This window comes from Elephas maximus, chromosome 3 (genome assembly GCF_024166365.1).
Source record: "Elephas maximus indicus isolate mEleMax1 chromosome 3, mEleMax1 primary haplotype, whole genome shotgun sequence".
Taxonomy (NCBI): domain Eukaryota; kingdom Metazoa; phylum Chordata; class Mammalia; order Proboscidea; family Elephantidae; genus Elephas; species Elephas maximus.
This window is the reverse complement of record NC_064821.1, coordinates 86985988-87008079: the sequence shown is the minus strand read 5'-3', so window position 1 is coordinate 87008079 and position 22092 is coordinate 86985988. Positions and strand designations below refer to the sequence as shown.

The window sequence follows — 22092 nt, the reverse complement described above, 5'->3', positions numbered from 1 at the left end:
AATCCCTAATGGTGCAGGAGAACAGTGGGATGCAGATTTCAAATTCTCATTAAAAAAAAAACCAGGGTTAATGGTCTGACTGAGATGGGAAGGACCTGACGGTCATGGTCCCCGGACCCTTTGTTAGCCCAAGATCGGAACCATTCCCGAAGCCAACTCTACAGAGAAGGATTGGACTGGACTGTAAGACAGAAAATGATACTGGTGAGGAGTGAGCTTCTTGGCTCAAGTAGACACTTGAGACTATGCTGGCAACTTCTGTCTGGTGGCAAGATGAGAAGGAAGACGGGGACAGCAACTGGTTGAATGGACACGGGGAATAAAGGGTGGAGAGGAGGAATGTGCTGTCTCTTTACGAGGAGAGCAGCTAGGAGTACACAGCAAGGCGTGTATAACTTTTTGTATGAGAGACTGACTTGATTTGTAAACTTTCACCTACAGTACAATTAAAAAAAAAAGAGTAAATACGAAAAAAATGTGTGTATAAATGCAAGAAAGCTGTACTCAATAGCTTTTTGATGTGCCCAATCAAGACCATATTTTCTCCCCCACTCCCACGAACTGGTTATTGCCTAAAGTCTCGACACTCCTCCCGACGTCCTGTCTCCCCGCCCCAGCCAAAATATGCCTCGACACCCCTGGGTGGAGGACGGGATGGCACGCGCCTCCAGGCCGTTTTGTACGTTTTTCTACCTCCAGCCCTCGGACCTGCGGCTTTGAGCAGGATGGTGGATGTAGCTAGACCACGTACGCCACAGGGCACTGCTGCCTTCCCGGCAGGATAAGACACGGTTCCGACCAGAGACCTTCCTCATTCCCAGAATACAACTACTCTCTCTCAGACCCTCTTACCTACACAGGAGGGTGGGTACTCTTCCTTGACCGGCGTCCTGGATGACCAATACCTGATCCAGGTCAAGAGAGTCAGCCAATGGTTGCGGTCCAGGGAGTTAGAACGGGGCGGGGCATGGCTGCCAGGGCCGACTTAGCAGCGTGCGGCGAGAGGCTCTTAGAGAGACTCTTAGAGAGACTCGGTGGTTGCTAGGAAGGGAGGTCACAGAACGCGGCTCACGGATTGGGTAATGCCGGAGGAGGTGGGCAGCGATTGGGAGGAGCCCGGTGGCGCCCGGGTGAGGCGCGCTCGCGCGAGCCGGAGTTCCGGCAGGAGGCCCGAGCTGAGGGCCGGCGCGTTCACCATGGCCTCGGCTGAGCTGGACTACACCATCGAGATCCCGGATCAGCCCTGCCGGAGCCAGGGTATGGAACTACGGTTGGGTCCAGTCCTGGGGAGGTGACCTAACCAGCCTGTGGGTCGCAAACGCAGTTGTAGCTCCTCCCCCTTGCGGCACCGCCCTCTCACGGCCCGCCCCCTCCTAGGGGTCCCCTGGTTCTAGGCGTCACTGGACTCGATGAGCCACGCCCCTTTGCAAGCCACGCCCCCAGAATGTCTCCCCTTTTCCGAGTTCCGCAGTTATCCTTGAGTCAGCTGCTCGGTTGCGGCCCTTTTTCTGTCCATTCGGTCCAGTGTTCTCAGGGTCCCTCATGATTCCTTTGTCTAGGGCTGGGCTTCGCACTTAGCTTCTCCTCAGCGGTGTGGTTGGGCGGTCCTACCCGTTGTTTTCCCGAAGGGACGGGGGTCTTCACGGGACCTTGGGTCATCGCAGAACCCTTAGCCCTCCTTCCTCTCCATTCTCCTTGGCAGTGACTAACGGAACAGTCTTAACAGTCAAGATAGAGCTCGGTTCAAATCCTGACTCCTCCCTTTAATAGTTAGATGACCTTTGCTTTTGGCAAGGTACCGCTCTGAATTTCAGTATCATCTGCACGAACCGCCCTCGTAGGGTTTTTGGGTGCACAATTGAGATTATTTTGTGTAAAGTACCTAGCATACTGCCTGTCATGGAGTGAGCTCAGTAATTGGAATTTAGCTTTAGTTTTACCTCACAGTCCTATCATTAAAAAAAGATGTGTGGGAGGCCCCACAAAATTGTTGTTAGTTGCCATAGAGTTGGCCCCTACTCATGGCCACCTTGTGTATAAACAGAGCTAAACATTGCCCTTCACAGTGTTGGTATGTTTGAGCCCATTTTTGCAGCTGTTGCGTCAGTCCATCTCACGTGCGTCTCACCTCATGTTTTCGCTGACTTTCTGCTTTACCAGATGTCCTTTTCTAGTGATTGGTTTTTCCTAATGACATGTCCCAAGTAAGTGAGTCAAAGCCACCATCCTCACTTCTAAGGAGTGTTCTGGCTGTACTTCCTCTAAGATCGATTAGTTTGTTCTTCTGACAGTTCACGGTGTATATTCAATGTTCTTTAGCAACACCCCAATTCAAATGCATCAGTTTTTCTTCAGTCTTCCCCTTTAATTGTCCAGCTTTTGCATGCATATGAGGCAATTGAAAATACCATGGCTTGAGTTGGGCACACCTTAGTCCTCAAAGTGGCGCTTTAAAGAAGTCTTTTGCAGCAGATTTCAGCAGTGCAATATGTCCCTCAAAATTAGTAGCCTTTAAGGCAGGCCTAGGTTCCTGGCAGTGTGAGCTGGTTTTGGGGCCCAGGGAATGGAAAGTTTGGTCCCGACTGGGAATTATGGCGAGGAGTTTTGAAGCACTCATGTGCTTGGGGCACTTGCCTCTTCACCCTAAGCCCAGCATTGCTGCAGCTTCGCCTTCGTACTTCCAGCCTCACTGCCAGCAGCCCAGCCTTTTAGGTGGCTACTGCAAGTATCTTCCTGATGTGAAGATGTGATCTTATCACTGCACCTCCTAAAACTCTTCAGTGGCTCCTTATTTCCCTCAGGATAGTGTCCAGATTCCTTAGCATGGCATTCAGAAACCCTGGTGGTGTAGTGGTTAAGAGCTATGTCTGTTAACCAAAAGGTTGGTGGTTTGAATCTACCAGGTGCTTCTTGGAAATTTTATGGGACAGTTCTACTCTGTCCTATAGGGTCACTAAGAGTCAGAATTGACTCGACAGCAATGGGTAAGGTAATGGGTAAGCATGGCATTCAAAGTCCTTCATAATTTAGCAGCCCCTGCTTGCTTCTTTGATCACTGTGTCCTTCTGTGGCTCAGTTTAAATTTTATGTTCTGGCAACCCCAAATGGCTTGCGATTCTCCACACACTTCTTGCTTCTCTGGTTTTGCTCCTGCTGTTTTGTCTGGAATGCCCTTTCCCCTCTACTGCCACCTTGTTTGTCCAGCTCATTATTTAAGGCAGAACTCAGATGTTGCCTCCTTCAGGACCTCCCAGACCCCTTCCACAGCATCTTGTGTCCCTTGGTTCGGGGCTAGGAGGGGAGGATAGCTCCTGGGCTTCCGCAGAACAGCTGACTCCAGCCCAGCTGTTTTTCCCTAGAGCTGGATCTGTTGACTTAGGGCTCTCGGGTTTATAAAAGTAAAAATGCTTTTGCAAAGTTTTGACAAGTGAGATCAGTTAATATTATTGCCCTTGGAGAACCTTCAGCTGCAGTAAGCTGGAGCTGCCTTCTGCAAGGCCAGGCGGCCAGAAGTTTTCAGCCCAGGTGGGCAGCCTGGTGGTCCTTGGTTCACGTTCTGGCTCTACCTCTTAGTAGCTCTGTGGCTTTGGCAAGTTATTGAACCTCCCTGCGCCTCAGATGCCTCTGCTGTAAATGGGAATAATAATAGTGCCTACCTCACGGAATTGTGAAAGCTAACGAGGTAGTGACTGGATATGTGTGCCTTGCACAGAGCCGGTGCTCTGTCCCTTCATTCCCTGCCCCTTGTGGCTCTCCTCACTCCTCCAGGAGGCTGGGCCTTAGAATCAGAAGAAATCTCAGGGGGCCATTTTGTCCAGCATCCCGCTACCAGCCTGAGGGCGCCTGTTGCTGCCAGACCCTTTCCTGACAGGAAGTTCGGCACCAATCATCTTGGTCTATTGAAGGCACCTGGGATTGTTACAAAGTGCTTCCCTTTCTTGAGCCACAATAGACTTTTCTGTCATTTCCATTCTCAGTTCAGCATTTGCTGTGTCTTGGTCCTGGGTTAGTTGCTGATGCCTAAGAAGTGACTCACATGGGCTTCTCAGGGAGCTGTGGTCTTGGAGAGGGTGAGGGTTTATAAACAGGTGGTTTCAAAATGATGTGGTAACTGCAGGGCTAGGGGGTTGTGGAAGTGCAACACAGAGCAAGGTAATCTCTCTTCCTCTCTCTTTAAGAGGACAGCTTTGTGCCTTCCTCAAATCTCTTCTCCAAGGGAAATACCTCCAGGGCCATCAGCCATTCATCTTCTGATGTGATTCAAATAGTGCTCCTCCTCCTGATTGACCCATAGGACCTGCTTTTTAGTTGGTCATGCCCTTCCTCGCACACCGTAGACTCCAAAGCTGAGTCAGAGTTTGTAGGGCCCCTTTTCAGAAGGAGGTAACAGCACTGTGATCCCCTGAATCCATTTGCTTCCCGTCTGCAGAGAGCTCCCATCCAGGCTAACATGGCTTCACAGAGCTTTAGTCTTTAGGGGCTCTAGAGATTGTCTCCCTTTTGCAATTACTGTTTAATAGTAAGAAGTGTGTAGGACATTCATATTGGGTTTCTGGAATTGCATTTCCCCCATATTTGAAAATCTAGGCCACAGAGTGAAGCACTGGGCCGTAAGTTGACAGAGAAGTGAGCAGCTGCTGCTGGCATATCAGCTGGTTGGAAGACAACTGCATCTCTGTGGTCATGGGGCTTTGTGGCCAGACCAGGCAGCTGAGGATCCTCCTGTTGGGGATTCCACCAGCCAGTATCTGTGGCTGCGTATGCTGAGGGTAGTCCGCCCGGGCCTTTGCCGAAGCCTGTCCCTTGACCCCGAATCCCACCCCCACCGTACACACTCTTCTTCTTTAACCTGAATCCCCTCAAACCTCTATTCCCTAGCTCCCATCTCATTTCCTTGGGGAAGGTTCTCGCCTGGGAGGCGGGGGGCTCCCACAGCACTATATTGCCATGTTGGTCTAGTGCTTTCGATGGTTTTGCTCACTGTTGCTGGGGCTTGGCAGGGATGAAGGGCCTAGTTCATCTGCTGAGCTAAATGGAATTACTTGGCAGCACTGTGGGCCCAAGCTGGCCTGACATCCTGGCTGAGGCTGCCCTGCCCCTCCTCCCAGCCAGAGAATGGTCAGCCAAATCCCGCCCCAGGTCCCTCTGCAGCTTCCTGGCAGGGAAGCAGGCCTTCTTAAAGGTACCATGTTGCTTTCATGTTCAGTAAACATTTCCAAAAATAATTCACAGAATTAATGGGAATGGGGCCCTGGGCCTTGGACACAGCTTGCTCTTAGAGTAAAAGGAAGGCCTTAAGGGGGTAACAGAGCAAAGTGACTGGTTTTAGTTCCCCAGGTTTCAGGGTGAGCCTGCTCTCTTGCTAAGCACAGACTGAGGTCAAAGAAATGTAGACATCCTCTTAACCCTCAGAAAGCTTCCACTACACCTGGAAAACAGTCCTGTGGGCCCCAGTGGTCTGGGAGGCCTGAGCTGGACCTGAAACTTTGGGAGGCTGACAGATAGATGGTGAGCAGCAGAAAGTGCAGAAGTCAGGGCTCTGAGGGAAGAGGCAGAGTGGCCTCAGGGAACACAGCCTGGCAGGAGGCTGTGGTGTGGTTTTGGGAGCCAGGAATGAGATGAAAACCTTAAGAATTGTTATGCCAAAGAGTTCTCAAAAGCCTAGGTGAAGAGCGAAGTGCTTTTTGTTTTTATTTTTTTTATTTAAACAGAAGACTTTTATTTATTTTTAAACCATGGTCTCTTTTCTTTCACCCATGAATAAACGTTTTTGAAGTGTCTAGTCAGTGCCAGGCACTGTGTTGGGTCCTGGATTTGAGATCCAGACCCAGTAGGCACTTTGCAGACCTCCTTTTCTCTGAGGTCTTAGTGGTATTTGCACTGTTGATCATGCCCTATCCACATACCAGGCCCACCAGACTGTCCTTTCATTATGTTGTTGATCCTCAGAACCACCTTTCAAAATAGAGACTACTCTTATTCCAATTTACAGGTGAGGGACAGAAGCTTTTGGGGAAGGTGTTGAATTTGGCCCAAAGTTATCCCAGATTTCAGCTCAGGAGCCTCACCCCAAATCTTGTGCATGCAAAAGTTCCATTTGCTGTTAAGTAGTGCTCCCTGAATACAATTCTGTTTCTAGGAAATAATTAAGGACACACACAAAGAAAGGAGTGTCCATTCAAGTATTTTTATAGCAGCAAAAAATTGAAAACAACATCATGTTCAATAATGGGAGATTGGTCACCATAAATTATGAAACATCCTACAGCTGGTCTGCAGCCACTAAAAATGATGGTGTAGAAATATATAAACGACAGGGAAAGATGTTCACAATATATTGCTAAACGGAAGAAAGCAGATTACAAAACAGTATGATTCCAATTTTATTATGTAGATATTCATTTGCTACTTTTTCTACAGTGAACGTGTATTACTTGTAAGGTGATAATAATAACTTTGATTTATTGAACTCTTATTTTGTGCCAGGTACCATGCTAAGTCCTCTTTTAGTCTCTCTAAATAGTCATTATCTTACTTCATCCTTTGTATTATTATCCCCATTTCACAGATAAGGAAATTGAAGCTTAGAAAACTTGCTCAAGGTCTGTTTCATAGTTATTAAGTGGCTGAGCCAGAGAGTTTTTTTTTCCTTCCAGACTCCCTTGAGCTAGCGATTTCAACCTGAATATGATTTTATACAATATGTACTCTTAGATACGATGCTGTTCTACTATAATTTCAAAAAGTAAAAAAAAAAAACCCATAAATTTAGAAATAATTTGGTTTAAATATAGGAACTGTGACACTTCTGGGGAGAGTGGGAGATTAAGGATCCTTTTATTCTTTGCATTTTTGAAAAGAAAACACAGGTTCTTGGTCTTTTGATTCTGGCTTGCAAATAAAAAAGCACACGTTGTACCACAGACCTTTCCTTTCCTGTCAGCCGTTCCTTTGTCTTCCCCGCGGACCCCTGGGATAGACACAATCTAATTTACGCTTTAGTTTTATGACTTGAACTGTTGTACAATATATATACGTATCTGTAGGTCTTGTTGTATTATCGGCGTCAGTGGTTTTTTTTTTGAGACATTCTAGAGGGCAGGGAAACTGTGAGATTAAATTGTTTTGTGGTGTGTCCAGTAGTGCCCAAGAAGGTCTAGGGTAGAAAAGAATCTTTCCGTGCTGCAGAGGGGTTTCTGGGCATCTGTAGCCTCTGACTTCTTAGCTGCTTTTGACTCTGCCGACTGGCCCCTATTTTTTAAATTGTTGTAAAAATAATATAATACATTTTCCAATTCAGCATTTTTCACATGTACGATTCAGTGACACCAATTTCATCACCCTGTTTTTTTAAAAAAGAACTTTTTAAATCTACGAAAGTGATACATATCCATTATAGAAAATGGTAAAATTAAAAAAAGAAAAATCGGGAAAAAGAAATTGCCCTTCTTCCCAGATATAATTGCTACTAATATTTTGATGTCTTTTTTCTATGCATAAACATATATGTATATATTTTTAAATAAAAAGAGTATTCTGTTGTATGTACTGTTTTGCAACTTGTTTTTTCACAGTGTATTGTTTTAAAGTTTTATTTTAATAATAGTGTCATTGAGATATAATTCATGTATCATAAAATTCACTTTAAAGTGTACAGCTTAGCAGTTTTTCGTATATTCACAGAGTCATGCAACCATTACTGCTATCTAATACCAGAACATTTTCATCACCCCAAAAAGAAACTCTGTACCCCTTAGCAGATGCCCGCCTCCCCTCCGCCTGCCCCCAGTCCTTGGCAATCATTGATCTACTTCCTGTATCTGTGGAGTTGCCTGTTCTGAACATCTCATATAAATGGAATCATACAATATGTGGCCTTTTGTGTCTGGCATTTTTCATTTAGCAGAATGTTTTCCGGGTACATTTATGTTGTAACACGTGTCAGTAGTTCATTCTTTTTTATGGCCAGATAATACTCTGTGGCGTGGGTATACCACATTTTGTTTATCCGTTCACTGGTTGTTGGGCAAATGGATTGTTTCTGGTTTTTGGCCATTACAAATACTGTTGCTGTGAACATTCAGGTGCAAGTTTTTGTATACATGTATATTCTCAGTTCTCTTAGGCTTGGAATTGCTGGGTCATATGGTAATTACGTTAATTTTTTTTGAGGAACTCCTGAATTGTTTTGAAAGTGGCTGCAGCATTTTACATTTTGACCAGCAATGCGTGAGAGTTCCAGTTTCTCCACATTCTCACTAACTCTTGTTATTGCTCTCCTAGCAGTATAAAGTGGTATCTCATTGTGGTTTTGATTTGCATTTTTCTAATGATGAATGATGTCAAGGATCCTTTCATGTGCTTTTTGGCCATTTGTATATCTTCTTTGGAGAAATGTGTTTTCAAATTCTTTGCCCATTTAAAAAAAAATAATTTTGTTGTTGTGGTTGTTGAAAATATACACAGGAAAACATACAGCAATGCGACAGTTTCTGCATGTGTAATTTGGTGACATTGATTCAGTTCTTCAAGCTGTGCAGCCATTCTCACCCTCCTTTCTGAGCTGTTCCTCCTCCATTAACATAAACTCACTGCCCCCTAAGGCTCCTATCTAATCTTGCATGTTGCTGTTGTCAGTTTGATCCCATATAGATAGCTCTTAAAAGAGCATAATGCTCAAGGCAGACATTTTTTACTGGTTAAGCTAAACTATAGTTTTAAAAAGACATCAGGGGATATTTTTGGTTTAAAGTTTAAAGATTATCCCGGTGCAGTAGGTTTGGAGGTTCATCCAGCCTCCATGGCTCCAGAAAGTCTGGAGTCTATGAGAATTTGAAATTCTGCTGTAGATTTTCCCCCTTTTGATCCAGATTCCTTTGCCCATTTTTTAATTGGATTATCTATCTTTTTATTTTTGAGTTGTTTGGTTTTTTAGTATATTCTGAAGACTAGTCCCTTATCAGATATATAATATGCAATTATAGTAGGTAGTCTTTTTGCTTTGATGGTTTCCTTTGAAGCACAAAAATTTTTAATTTTGAGTAAGTCCAATTTATCTAGTTTTTCTTTTGTTGCTTGTGCTTTTGGGGTCATATCTATAAAACCATTGCCTAATCCAGGTCATGAAGATTTACTCCCATGTTGTCTTCTAAGAATTTTACACTTTTAGCTTTTACATTTATGCCTCTGATCCACGTAATGTATTATTGAGTGTTTCCATGTGATTAAGTATTTTTCTTTCTTAGAAGTGGAATTACTAGATCAAAGGGTGTATGCTTTTGAGATTTTTTTTTTTTAATTGTGCTTCAGGAGAAAGTTTACAGAGCAAATTAATTTCTCATTAAACAATTAATACACAAATTGTTTTGTGGCATTTGTTGCCAACCCTGTGATCATGCTTTTGAGATTTAGATGTGTGTTCCAAAATCCCCTTACAACTTGTCCCCCCACTGCTCTGATTCAGGACTTTGCCAGCTCTTGCCTTGAGTGTGCAGTAGCCTCCGAACTATTCCTAATGGATACTTCAATGTAGTGTCATAAGTAGTGGCATAGTGATGGTGGGTGCTGTGACACTACAGAGGAGAGGCATCTAGCCCAGTCTGGTGACTTGGTATGGGGTGTGAGAAAGCGCTGGGGAATGCATCAAGGGCAGCTTCCTGGAAGGGAATAGTGAGCTGACTCTGCAGGTGGAGTGGGCATTCCCAACCAACCGACCCACTGCCGTTGAGTTGATTCCAACTCATAGCGACCCTATAGGACAGAGTACAACTGCCCGATAGGGTTTCCGAGGAGCGCCTGGTGGATTCAAACTGCCAACCCTTTCGTTAGCAGCTGTAGCACTTAACCGCTGCGCCACCAGGAGGTGGGCATTAGCAAACCATAAACACGAGCATCGGCATCCTGGGCCAGGGGGTAAAAAGCATGTGGAGGGAGGCAAGAGGCAATATTGCATCATGGGTCAGAGAGTAGACGCTGGCTCTGTTGCTTCCTGACTGTGTGTTCTTAGGGAAAAGGACTTAACCTCTCTGTGCTTTAGTTTTCTCATCTGTAAAATGGGGATAGTAATAGTTAACTCTTAGGGTGGTTGCAGGACCAAGGCAGCATATGTTGCAGTTCTGACTGGGGTGGACAGTCACCGCGGAGAAGCAGGTGGATGAGGTCAGGGTTGGATCTACTGATGTACAGGAGGAAGCTGCATGTACAGGTTTGAAGCTGAGACGATGTGATTTGGTTAAAACCGTGGGCTTGGGTTTTGTTACCCAGGGAGCCAGTATAGGATGAAAAGAAAAGAGGGCCAAGGGTGGAGCCCAGGAGGCTGGGGAGGGAAAGATGAAGGGAGGGGAATCAGAGGATAATGAGTGGAAGTGGCCTGAGCAACCCAGGGTGTGATGGGAGTGTGAGGTCACTATATCGTATCCAGCCCCAGGGTTTGGAGAAGAGAGTGGCTATAGTGTGAAAGGAGGCTGAGAGGTCAAGTGTGACAAGTACTGCAAAGAATTAATTCTGGTAGGTGATATATATTTGGCATTGGTGACCTTGGTTAGAGCAGTCTGAGGAGGGTGGCTGGGGAGAGGGGCCAGGAGTGAGATTGCAGAGGTTTGGGCTGAAGTTGGAGGGGAGGGAATGCAAGCCGGCTAGAGTGGTGGTTACAGGCTGGCCTCTAGGGTCAGACCTCCTGGGTTTGGATTCACTACTTAATGTGAATAGTTGTGGAATTAGTTGTGTATCCTTGAGTGAGTTGCATACTCTGTGCCTCAGCTTTTCATCTGTAAAATGAGAATAATGACAGTACCTTGCTTGTGGAGTTATTGTGAAGGTTAAATGAGCTGATAAGTGAAGTGCTTAGAATAATTCCATACACATAATGCTGTATGTGTTAGCTCTCTCTACTGTTATCGTTATACTTGGCTGTGGGAAAGAGGGGAGGAGCAGTCGCTGGAAGGAGACGTGGGAGTCAGAGGGGTCTGTAATGCTTTAGTAACAAGGTGGATTTGATTGCCTGCATAGCCAATGCAGCTGGCCAGGGTGATGGTACATCTTGGAGTACGGTGGGCAACTGAGCCAGGTGTCAGTGTCTTCTGTGCTTGAGCAGCAGCAGCCAGAAGGCTGGGGAATGTCAGCAGCAGGTGGGGAGAGCATGGTATGGTCAGTGGAATGAGTGTGAAAAGAACAGGGTTTTTTTTTTACAAGAGGGTAGAGGAATACTGATCCGGATGTAGCAATAAATAACAATAGCCATAACAATTATTTTTATTACCCTGGAAAGGGCAACGGGGAACAAGAAGAATGCCAACTCTTTCTCCTTGGATCCATCCTTCACTTTGCAGCCATGTGTTCATTCATTAAGCACCTGTCTACAGAGCCCCTGAATGTGCCAGGGATGGTGCTGAGCACTTAGGAATGTGGTGATCAACACCTCGGCCCCATTCCTGCCCTCATGGAGCCGACTGGCTAAGAGGGGAGACAGGCATTAAACAAATAACTGGTGCAGGTCATGAATCAATAGGGATTGGATCATGTCACTCCCCCATTTCAAAGTTTTTATTCGCTCTCCACTGCTATGGAATAACATGCCAACTCCTAAGTGTGGCTCTGCAGGATCAGGCCCCAGTCCCACTTCCGGCAGCTTTCTTGACCACTGCTCCTCCTAGGACTGCTTGCCGTTTCCCAGACTGACTGTAACATCGCCGTAGCCCCCTGCCTCTGCTCATGCTGTATGTCCACCTGGCAGGCTCCTGCAGAGCCTTCAAGGTCCAGCATAAAGGTGTCATTCTTTGGGAGCTCTTTCCCGGTCACCGTTACTCTCTCTGCTGTGTTCGCAGAGCACCTTGGATTCTCCTGGATTACAGCACTTCAGTATAGAATCATAAGGGGAGAACGTCATGATATAGTCTCCAAGTTAGGAATGGGCATGATGTATAGGGCACTGGGAGGGGACTGTGTCAGAAGTGGGAGATGCTCTTGGTAGGCAGAGCATCTTGTGGCTTGAGGGGATGCCTTGTGGGCCTGGCCGAGCTTTATGGAAAGAACGTTATTGAAAACTTGGGTTCTGGGAGTAGGCAGTAGGTCCAGGATGCCAGTACTGTGAGAGTTTCTTTTTGGAGACTTATATCTGGTAGGTGGAGAATCATTCCTACCTGAATTGGTGAAGCCAAGGGTGCCAGCAAAACATGTGGGGGAGCAAGTAAGCCATTGCCGCAGCTTCAGTCTCTAGCAAAGTGGAGCTATAAATCCCAGCTATGGGAGGAAGGCAGTCCTGAGGCCCAGCAGAAGCTGTTTGAACCTTCCCTTGCGAGTGTACCGTCACTGCTTGGGAGGGGGACTGGCCTCTATGTCTGCCTTCTCTGTATCTGAGATAAATCCCAAAGCCCTTTGCTGGGGCCTCAGTGGTGGCACATGGAGGGAATCCCTTCAGGTGGTGGTGGTGGGGTGGGCTGTGCTCAGAACGCTGTCCAGTGGTAAGGGTGGCCTCCCCAGGGCAGGGTCTCAGAAATCCAGCTGTTCCACCTCAGAGCCTAAAAGACAGTCAGATGGTAACTGTTGGTTGCCACCCATGAGGCTGCCTCTACCTGAGCTTGACAGGTAGAGTCGCAAGATCCAGCCGGGGCCAGAGCGAGGCCCAGATGTGGCCTGTCCACCAGAAAGGCAAATGCAAGGGAAGAGCTGCCCAGGCAGAGGACAGAGGGAAACCAGACAGAGAAAGATAGGCGAGAATATTTATAGCAGCCACAGTTAGAGCTATGAGAGTGCCGAAGCCATTGTCAGCAGAGGCTGGGAGGGCCAGCAGGCCTTAGCCAGGGATCCAGCCTGCGATCCCAGTGGGTGCGGGCAGTTAATCTCCGAAGGCCAGAGTCACCATGACTAGAGAGCAGGAACATTGAACTTTTCAATCACATTAATTTCCACAGGAAATTGTTGTCTTCCTTTTGTCCAAAGGTTAGTGATTTATATTTACCATCCTCTTAACTAGCCTTGAAATTTACTGTTGCCAGGTCACCTCTGGCACCCATAAATCTCAGGGTGGCAGCTGAGCATAGCCAAGTGGCTTGGTCCTTGGAAGGGTACACGCCAGCCCTTTCATGAGGGCAGATAACTAGCTGTGAACAGTCCCTGCACAGAAGTCCCCCTGAGGGGATGGGCACTCACTTCACGAGGGAAATGAGGTGAGGTCTGTTCAGCAAGGTCGCAGGGAGGCCTTTTCAAAAGTAGTCATGGAGGAGGCAGCTGGGCTTGTGTCTTTTGGCATATCACTGAAGGAGACATGCTTCCAGCGTGGACTGGGTCTCTGGCATGGGAGGTGATCAAGTACCTTAGGGTGGGGAGAAGGGGCCAGATTCCTGGGTTTACATTACCTGTGACTTCAGGCAACTGACATAAGTTCCCTGTGCCTCTGTTGCCTCATCTGTAATAATAGTCCTAAACCTCAGTAAATATAAAAACAAAAAACTCAGTTGCCATCGAGGCGGATCAGAGTCATGGAAACCCTATGCGTGTCAGAGTAGAACTGTGCTCCACAGGGTTTTCAATGGCTGATTTTTCAGTAGTAGATCACCAGGCCTTTCTTCCTGTGCACCTCTGTGTGGACTCAAATCTCTAACTTTTCAGTTAGCATCTGAGTGCGTTAACTGCTCTACCCAGGTACTTCTCAGTAAATGTAGGCTATTATTCTCTGGCAGGATAGGTTTGGTGTGAGCCAGAGTCTGTTTGCCCCCCTGTTCTGTTTCTCCTTTTAAAATCTTTTTCTTCCATATGCTCTTGGAATTAGAACAGGGTTGGCAACTTTTGCTGTAAAGGGCCAGTAAATATTTTAGGCTTTGTGAGCCATACCGTCTCTGTTGACACTACCCAACTCTGCCATTTTGATGTGAAAGCAGCCATAGATAATATGTAAATGGTAAACAAGGCTGTGTTCCAATAAAACTTTATTTATGGACACTCAAATTTGAATTTCATACAGTTTTCATGTGTCACGAAATACTATTCTTCTTTTGACTTTTTCTTTTAAAACCATTTAAAATGTAAAACCATTTTTAGCTTGCAGACCATGCAGAAACAGGCGGTAGGCTAGATTTGGCCCATGGGTGGTAGTTTGCTGATCCCTGAGTTAGGTGGAATCATGTGGACAGTGTTCACTTCACCTGGGCTGTATCTTTGAGCCACTAAAGGTGCCCTCACGTGGGTTTTCCCAGTGACCTCCAAGTGCTTCCTGAGAGGCCTGCAGAGAGCCAGTTGGGGCAAAAGACAGAGGAAGGAGCCCTGTGGGAGCTTAGGGCACAGGGACTGGTGGGATGCCTGGGCCTGGCACCCCTTGGTTCCCTGCCTGCAGCCACAGTGGTGCTGACTCTGGATTGGCCAGCCCACCCCACCTCACCCCAACTCCACTGCTGATACTCCATGTCTGTGTTTCAGAGAGCAGCCCAGAGCAAGGGAGGAAGGAGGCAGGGACTCGACAGCCTGTGGTGATTCTCTTGGGCTGGGGTGGCTGCACGGACAAGAATCTTGCAAAGTACAGCGCCATCTACCATAAAAGGGTGAGTACTACAGGCATGTGGGTACCCAGTGAGCTGGGGCCTTGCCACCTGTGGCCGCTCACAGGGAACGCTGAGCTTCTGGCTCTTGTCACCTCTGGTGTGCAGCAACGGCTGGCCACCCATGGGACAGGCTGGGAAATGGCACCAAGATCAGCCTGTGGGGAGAATAATGGAGCCATGTGGACTTTGGCAAGATTGTCCACCCTTTGCTGCCAGTTCTTTGGCCTGGCCTGGCCCTTTCAGCCCTCTGACCTGCTTCCCTTCCTTCCTCCTGCACCCCATGGTGGGCAGTCCAGCCTGGATTAGCTCCCCAGTTGTGAAGTATGCTCCCTGTGGCAGCAGGAGGCTGGGCTGGGTGTGCTGGGTGGAGCCTGTACTCCCAGGACTTTCTCCTGTGACCAGGTGAGTTTCTGTCTTAGGGTTGACCATGGCACCTGTTACATCCCCAAAGTAGAAGAATCTCTTGGAAAAGTGAGGTATTCATGGTTCTTCTCAGGCCCCACCAAGACTAGGATGGAAAAGTGGTAATTGGAGAGGGGCCTGAGGAGGGCCTGGTTATCTTTTCAAGTCTTTGGCCTCTGGCCTGGCTCTTCCCTCCTTAGCCTAGACCTCTCCAAAGCAGCTTCCTGCAGGGTCACCAGCAAAAGAAAGCCTTGGACTGAGGAGGAGTGGGAGTCACCTGGGAAGAAGGCCAGCAGATGTCTGGCAGCTCCAGCACCCCCCACCCCCAACCTGCCAGCCTTCCTCATGCACTGACCCAAGTCTGCACCCTACCCAAGGTATATAGTGGACCTGGAATGGGAGTGGGGTTGTCTAACCAGCAAATCCTCTGGTGTCACCTTTTGCAGGTTGCCTACTCCGCAGATAGTTTCAGCTGTTCTGAATTCCATCCATTGAACTAGGCTTGTTTGTCTGGGCTCTTCACTAGCTTAAGATCCTTGAGGGCAGGCAGCAGTTGTTGGGTGTGATTAGAACAGAGGATGAAAGAACGGGCAGGGGTCCTCAGGGGATTAAGCAGAGGTGTGGTGTTAGAAAGCCCCTCCATGCAGAGTGGGGAAAGGATTGGAAGGAGGGAATTGACTTAGGAGGGGTTGCTGTGACCCAGGACTGTGTGGCCAGGACCTTGGGGCTGGTGATGCAAGCAGAGGGAAGTTGATGGACTGAGGAGCTCATTAGGAGGTAGGTTGGTAGTTTAATGAGAGATTGGGTATGGGGCTGAGGGATAGGGAGGAGGTCCAGGATAATGCCAGGCTTTTGGCTGGGCAGTTACTGGTAGAGGGGAGTAAGTTGTTTGCAATAGGGAGCACTAGAAGAGAAGCCCTAAGACTGGGGTGGATGAGATTCCCCAGAAAGAGCATAGAGGGAAAGGAGAAGAGTGGACAATGAAGAGGGTCCCACAGATGAAAGGAGGTATGCAGACATGGACAAGAAACCCAGGAGAGCGTGACAGAATCCACAGAAAGACAGTCTTTGGGAAATGGGCCATTGCGGAGAGAGAGTAGAGATATTATTGGGGCAGAAGACACAAGGGAGAAGAAGGTGATGGAATCAGATTCCTGGAAAAGGCAAAGGGGTCGAGGGTTGCAGGGCTGGTGGAGGGTAGACTTGGCAAGGAAGGGGGTACCCTCTGGTAGGGAGGACAGGATGGCTATGGAGAAATTTTTTTTTCCAAGTCAAAACTCCTAATATTTGATTATTTAGAAGAAAGTGAAAACACCATAGTCTACCGTTTAGAGATTGTCCTCTATTTATACATTAGTAGTGGTTAAGAGTTTGGCTGCTAACCAAAAGGTCAGCAGTTCAGATCCACCAACTGCTCCTTGGAAACCCTATGGGGCAGTTCTACTCTGTCCTATAGGGTCTCTGTGAGTCAGTATCGACTCAACTGCGATGGGTTTAGTTTTTTGGGGTTTATGTATCCTTCCAGCTCTCTTTCTCTGTGTATATGAGTGTATTGTTTCTTTGCCTAAATGAGATCTACTGAATATTTTTTTGTATCCTGCTTTCTTCAGATCATGATCTCTACTTTCTCATGTTAATGAACTTTCATCTCATCTAGTTTACCGTCTATATTCAGATTCCCCAACTGTCCCCAAAACATCCTTTACAGCTGATTTGCCCAAACCAAGATCCAGTCCCGGACCACAGTTGAATCAAATTATTTTGTTCCTTAAGTCTCTTTTAAATCTCGGGCAGTCCCTTTCTTCGTGACACTGACTTATTGAAGAGTCTGGGCTGCAAGAGGCTGTTTTAAGGAATATGTGATCCCAAACGCTGCTGGAAGGAAAGTAAGATGGGGGCTGAAAGGCGTTGGTTAGATTTGACCGGTCAGGAGAACGTGGGTGATCTTGGTGAGAACAGTGCTGGAAGGAGTGGATGGAAGTCAGTTTGGAGTGAGTGGAAGGGAACGAAGTGGAAAGTGTGAGTGTTAAAATTGTTTCTGGAAGTTTGTCCAGGAAGGTGAAGAGAGGGACGTGTGTAGTCAGAACACAGTATAAAGGCCGAGCTTTTGGGTGAGATTTGTTTGAGCAGCAATCTGGAGAGAGAAAGAGACTGAAGATACAGGAGAGTGAGGGGAGAACTGGAGGAGCAGGGCCTTGTCCTGGGACCAAATGCAGAGATGGGTGGATGGTTGGCTTGGGAGTGGGGTGGGGAAGAGACTGGGATCTGACGTGCAGCGAGAGCCAGGCCCTTGGCACAGGGACTTCTAGAAGTAGCTGACTGGGGGGGGGGGGTGGCAGCAGAGATGCCCAGATCTAGGATGGAGAGAAGCCTGGTGTGTGTGCCCATTCGCGTGGAGTGCCAGGTGTTCACAGGGTGAGGTGTGTGCCCTCTGGGTGCTGTGTGCTTAGAGGAGGACTGTGTATGGCCTCATAGATGGCGCATGTACAGGAATTGCTGGGTTTCTATGTGTGCCAGCAAATAGGTCTGCACGTGAGTGCTCCTGGTGTGTGTGTGTGTGTGTGTGTGTGTGTGTGTGCATGTATGTGTGCAGGCACAGGGGCTGTGTCTACCCTAGTAGGTAGTGCTGCCGGTGAGGTAGGCAGGGCAGGTAGTGCTCACGGCGTCCACACTCGTAGAGAGGGCGTTATGTGTGCTCCTGTGGTAGGAGGTGCGTGTGTACACTTGTGGAAGGTGCAGCGGATCAGTGCGCATCATCCAGGAAGTACTACTGTGTGTCCATGTACCGACAGGCATTGCTGCAGACACATGATCCTGGTAGAAACGTGTAATACCACGTGGGCGGCCATAATCCCAGAAAGTGCTGTGTGTATGTGTGTGCGAGTATGTGAGCATGTGCACACTCCTGAAGTTTGTGCAACATGTAGGTGTGTACCTGCCAGTGCTGTATGTACTTGTGGGTGTGTGTTCGCAGCTGTCTGGTTTTTGTGCACTTGAAGGTGGTGAAGTGTACATGGTGGGTGGTGGGTACCGTGTGTGTCTGCGTCCACGGGATGTGAGGTGGGTGGGTTCTGTTTAGTCTCAGGAGTGCTGTGAGTGGTGGTAGTGGTGATATGGCAGTGTGTTGCATTTATGGGCAATACTGTGTATACGTTGGAGCGGGGGTATGGGAAGACATTCCACATCCCTCTGGGAAGTTAGAGCAGAGCACTTTGTGAAATTTCCCAGAGCCGAGGGGCAGGAGGCATCAGGGGCATCAGCAACCCTTTTCTCAGAGTCCCCAGAGGGATGCTTAGGTACTCCAGGGGTATTACTGCTATCTTCACTAATTTCTGCTGCTATGGGTTTGGGTTTACTGGGATTGGTTGAGAGTTTATTTTGTGTCATGTGCTGTTTTGGGCACTTGAAATTCAGTTTTTTATTTAATGTTCACCAAAACCGTGAGATGAATGTTACCCCAACTTTCAGATGGGAAAATTGAGATTCAGAAAGGTGAAGTAAGTTACTCTTTGTCCTTACTGTTAATAAATGGTGGCATCAGGAATTGAACCACACCTGCTTAATTCCAGGGCCTGCCCAACTCAGACTTCCCTGACAGAGGGGTTCTTTGTCTCTGGAACAGGAAAATGAGAGAGGATTAGGACCCAGGCAGGGCTGCTTTGGCTCCATTTTTAATAGGTCAAAAGGGGGCCTGAATGGAGATTTGGGGCACACTTGACCCAGGCATTGAGGGGTACAGAAGCCTAGAAGGGTTTGGGCCCAAACTTTAAAATTTGAGAAGCAACACTGTTTACTGTATTTGGAATTTCAGGGCACATGGGAGGAGTGATCCCAGGCTTTGGAGCCAGACAGATTTGCCTGTCAGACCCGAGGCCAGAGCATGGACTTAGTGACCAGAGACGAACGTGATACAGGTCTGGCTCAGAAGTGGCTGCTGGTGGTCAGGACCGGGACTTGCAGTCTGTATCTCAGGAGTTGAGTCTCATGGAGGCATCTACTTGTAGGGAAAGTATAGACAGAGTCGCTGCAGCAGGGGGTAGCCAAGCAGCTAGGGCTTCAATGGGCAAGAGTTGGGCAGATGAGATTGCAAGGTGTAGAGAGGCTCCACAGGCCCTCTGGTAGGGGAGACAGGGAGCGAACCAGGAGATTCTGGTCAGCCCAGGTGTCTTCATAGCATGCTGTGGGTTCCAGACCTCAAATACTTTCCCAGCTGAGGGGGTTTGGCCAGGATGAAATGATCATTCCAAAAACAGGCCTTGGGTCAAGGTAACTTCCGTTCCTGGAAGGCACCTGTGTCTGTGCGTGGTGAGCAAGCAGCCAGGCTGAAGTGGGGCTGGAATACTGCTGGGCTCACTGGGCCCTGCGGGAGTTGGGGTTGCCGTACCTCTCTGACCTTAGCTTGTAACCCACTCAGTCCCTGTCCCTGAGGACCGACTGGGCCTCTTTCTTCTCCCCAGGGCTGCATTGTCATCCGATACACAGCCCCATGGCACATGGTCTTCTTCTCCGAATCCCTGGGCATCCCTTCACTTCGTGTTTTGGCCCAGAAGCTGCTTGAGTTACTCTTTGATTATGAGATTGAGAAGGAGCCCCTGCTCTTCCATGTCTTCAGCAACGCTGGTGTCATGCTGTACCGCTACATGCTGGAGCTCCTACTCACCCATCAGCGCTTCTGCCACCTGCATGTCGTGGGCACCATCTTTGACAGCGGTCCCGGTGATAGCAACTTGGTGGGGGCTCTGCGGGCCCTGTCGGCCATTCTGGCACACAGGCCTGTCGTGCTGCGCCTGCTGCTCCTGGTGGCCTTTGCCCTGGTGGCAGTCCTGTTCCACATCCTGCTTGCTCCACTCACCGCCCTCTTCCACACCCACTTCTATGACAGGCTACAGGACTCAGCCTCTCGCTGGCCCGAGCTCTACCTCTACTCACGGGCCGACGAGGTGGTCCTGGCCAGGGATGTGGAACGCATGGTGGAGGCACGCCAGGCACACCAGGTCCTGGTGCGCTCTGTGGACTTTGTGTCATCCGCACATGTCAGCCACCTCCGCGACTACCCTACTTACTACACGAGTCTCTGTGTCAACTTCATGCGCAGCTGCGTCCACTGCTGAGGCCTGTGCCTCCCCTTACCTCTGTTCCAGAAATAAATGCCTAACACCTCTGCACAACCTACACCTTGGGGCCCTCTTCTAGTCCAACTCTCTGTGGTCATTTGGGACTTTGTAGTCCCCCAAGTAGGAAATTCCCATGAGCCTCTGTCCTGGGGACTACTCATAGTTTGCCTACCCCAGCATCCTAGGGGGTGGGAATACCTGGGCATGTCTCTGTCGGAGCCTTGTAATTGGTTGTTTCGACAAGTACAAGTCAGGTCAGGCCGCTGATCCCTGTGGCATTTAGACTATAAAGGGCTATCAAAGGGGAGAGGGTTGAGGATGAGCCTGAGTTGATTTTTGATTCCTTGAGTGGAAGGTGAGCTTTGTGGGAGGTGCCAGAGGGTAGTCAGTTTGGAAGCAGGGGCTGTGATCTGTGCTCCAAGGGCCCAGAAAGGCAAAGCTGTATAGTTTAAAGCCCCATCCTCACGGGTCCTACTTGGCATTTCACTGAGGCTTCTTTGACCTCATTGCCAGGGAGTCTGAGGTAGAAAAGCCTGGTGACAAGCTGAGGATACACCATGAGGGGCCTGACCTGGTCCATCAACCTTTGCTAGGAAGTCACTGGATCCAGGAAGTTGCAAGCTGTGTGTATACTGGGCAGATGGAGTGGGGCGCAGGAAGGCAGCGTGCTGTAAAGGGAGCTGGGGCAAGCTAGCTCGAGACTTGGAGACCAGCACAGGGTAAGCGGCCACTGGGCTGAAACAACAAACTCCTTCATCTCCTTGAAGGATACCTTCAAGGCAGGAGGGGTAGCATCAGCCTTAGATCTGTCATGTGTCATTCTACAAGTTACTGCTGGACACTGCTGGAACATAGTAGGTACCCAATAAATATTTGTTGATTGAATGAGCTTACTGTGGTGATCCAGGGGCTTGGTGACAGGGCTGGGCTTTGAAAGTTTGGCAGGCAGTGAAGGACATGGCTGGACAAGTTCTGGGTTAGGGGTGGGAGCTGACCCCTGATATGCTCATGGATGAGGGACTGTCAGTCCCCAGAGCCAAGCTCTATCTGCATCAGCTGTCTGGAGTCTCCACTACTGCTACAGCAATTCCTATGCTGGGCAGCTGCATTCCTAGCCACGGCCAACAGGTGGCAGTGCTGCCTGTGCCGCAAGTGCTCAAGGATCCCACAGCAGGGTGGGCCTCAGTGGAATGCCCTCACTTTGGGTTAACGTCCCCTATTAGAAAGCATATGGCCCCCAGGGTGAAGGTAGCAGCCATCAAGGGCCTACTGAACCCATGGTAGGGAAGGGGAGAGTAGAGACATAAAAGGAGCCAGCCTCATGGGAAGCATGCATTCAAGATCCTCCTCTTCATCTCTCTACTGCCCTCATCTACGCACTTTTCTAAGCCTGCATCTTCCCCAAGCCCTCAGCCATCCGTCACTGGGGCTGCACACCTCCACAGAGGCCACACGCATTCCCTAGCATCTCAGGCCCTAGGATCCTTGTGTTCAGGATCCTTGATGCCATCAAGCTGGGCATGGGACCGAAGGGCCTTCTGTGGGCTCCAAATAGGGTGATTGTTTCCTGTACATCTGGGTACAATGGGAGGCAGGAGCTGCCAACTACACCCAATTCTGTAGTCCTTACTGGTGGGCATCCCAGAAGAGATGAATCTACCGCTGGGGATTTGGGATGACGGAGGTTGGGCCTATAAGAATGTGCACAGGAGTCTGTAGTCATGAGATACTCCAGGGCCTCGAATTATAGCCCAATCTTTTTTCTCAAACAGCTTTGAGAAAGCTGAAGAGGAATCATCTGCAGCTCTGAGCACCTGCCCGGGAGGCGTCAGGATGCTGACCTACCTCACTGGCAGTAGGAGCACGGAAGGTTCTGAGTGGTGATGGGTGACACTGCTACCTGGTGCTAGCTACCGAGCTTCAGTTCCCTGACTTCAGGGTCCATCTCTAATAGGAACTGCTGCCATTTCCATTTGAAGATCCAGGCAGTAGCTACATGTTGGCCACTAGGATGGAGAAAAAACACTATGGGGAGCTGGGATGGT

General features: G+C 48.6%; 2 protein-coding genes across 14 annotated transcripts in view; one reads left to right on the top strand and one right to left on the bottom strand.

Annotated features, from left to right (window-relative positions):
• The window catches only part of ARMH1 (armadillo like helical domain containing 1), an 89141-nt gene extending 88084 nt beyond the window's left edge, over positions 1-1057 (bottom strand). For all 9 annotated transcript variants that reach the window (XM_049879086.1, XM_049879093.1, XM_049879084.1 and 6 more), the window contains exon 1: positions 853-1057. The gene's annotated coding sequence lies outside the window, so the exon portion shown is untranslated. The remainder of the gene's footprint in view (positions 1-852) is intronic.
• Positions 1058-1082: 25 nt separating this feature from the next.
• Positions 1083-21797, top strand: TMEM53 (transmembrane protein 53). 5 transcript variants are annotated; one of them, XM_049879094.1, is made up of 3 exons: positions 1083-1257; positions 14410-14531; positions 19391-21797. In XM_049879094.1, the coding sequence occupies exons 1-3, from the start codon at positions 1083-1085 to the stop codon at positions 20042-20044; spliced, it is 951 nt and encodes a 316-aa protein (XP_049735051.1). In that variant the 3' UTR covers positions 20045-21797. The 5 variants fall into 5 exon arrangements, with proteins under 5 accessions (XP_049735051.1, XP_049735055.1, XP_049735053.1 ...); XM_049879098.1 differs by lacking the exon at positions 1083-1257 and adding an exon at positions 18745-18847 and having other exon boundaries at positions 14444-14531; XM_049879096.1 differs by lacking the exon at positions 1083-1257 and adding an exon at positions 15134-15310 and having other exon boundaries at positions 14444-14531.
• The last annotated feature ends 295 nt before the right edge of the window (positions 21798-22092 follow it).

What these genes read in the sequence shown, in the direction of transcription:
- TMEM53 (XM_049879094.1), top strand. Translation starts at nt 1,083, where the DNA reads ATGCCGGAGGAGGTGGGCAGCGATTGGGAGGAGCCCGGTGGCGCCCGG. An exon ending in TCAGCCCTGCCGGAGCCAGG is followed by an intron (nt 1,258 to 14,409) that starts GTATGGAACTAC and finishes TCTGTGTTTCAG; the next exon opens with AGAGCAGCCCAGAGCAAGGG. An exon ending in GCGCCATCTACCATAAAAGG is followed by an intron (nt 14,532 to 19,390) that starts GTGAGTACTACA and finishes TCTTCTCCCCAG; the next exon opens with GGCTGCATTGTCATCCGATA.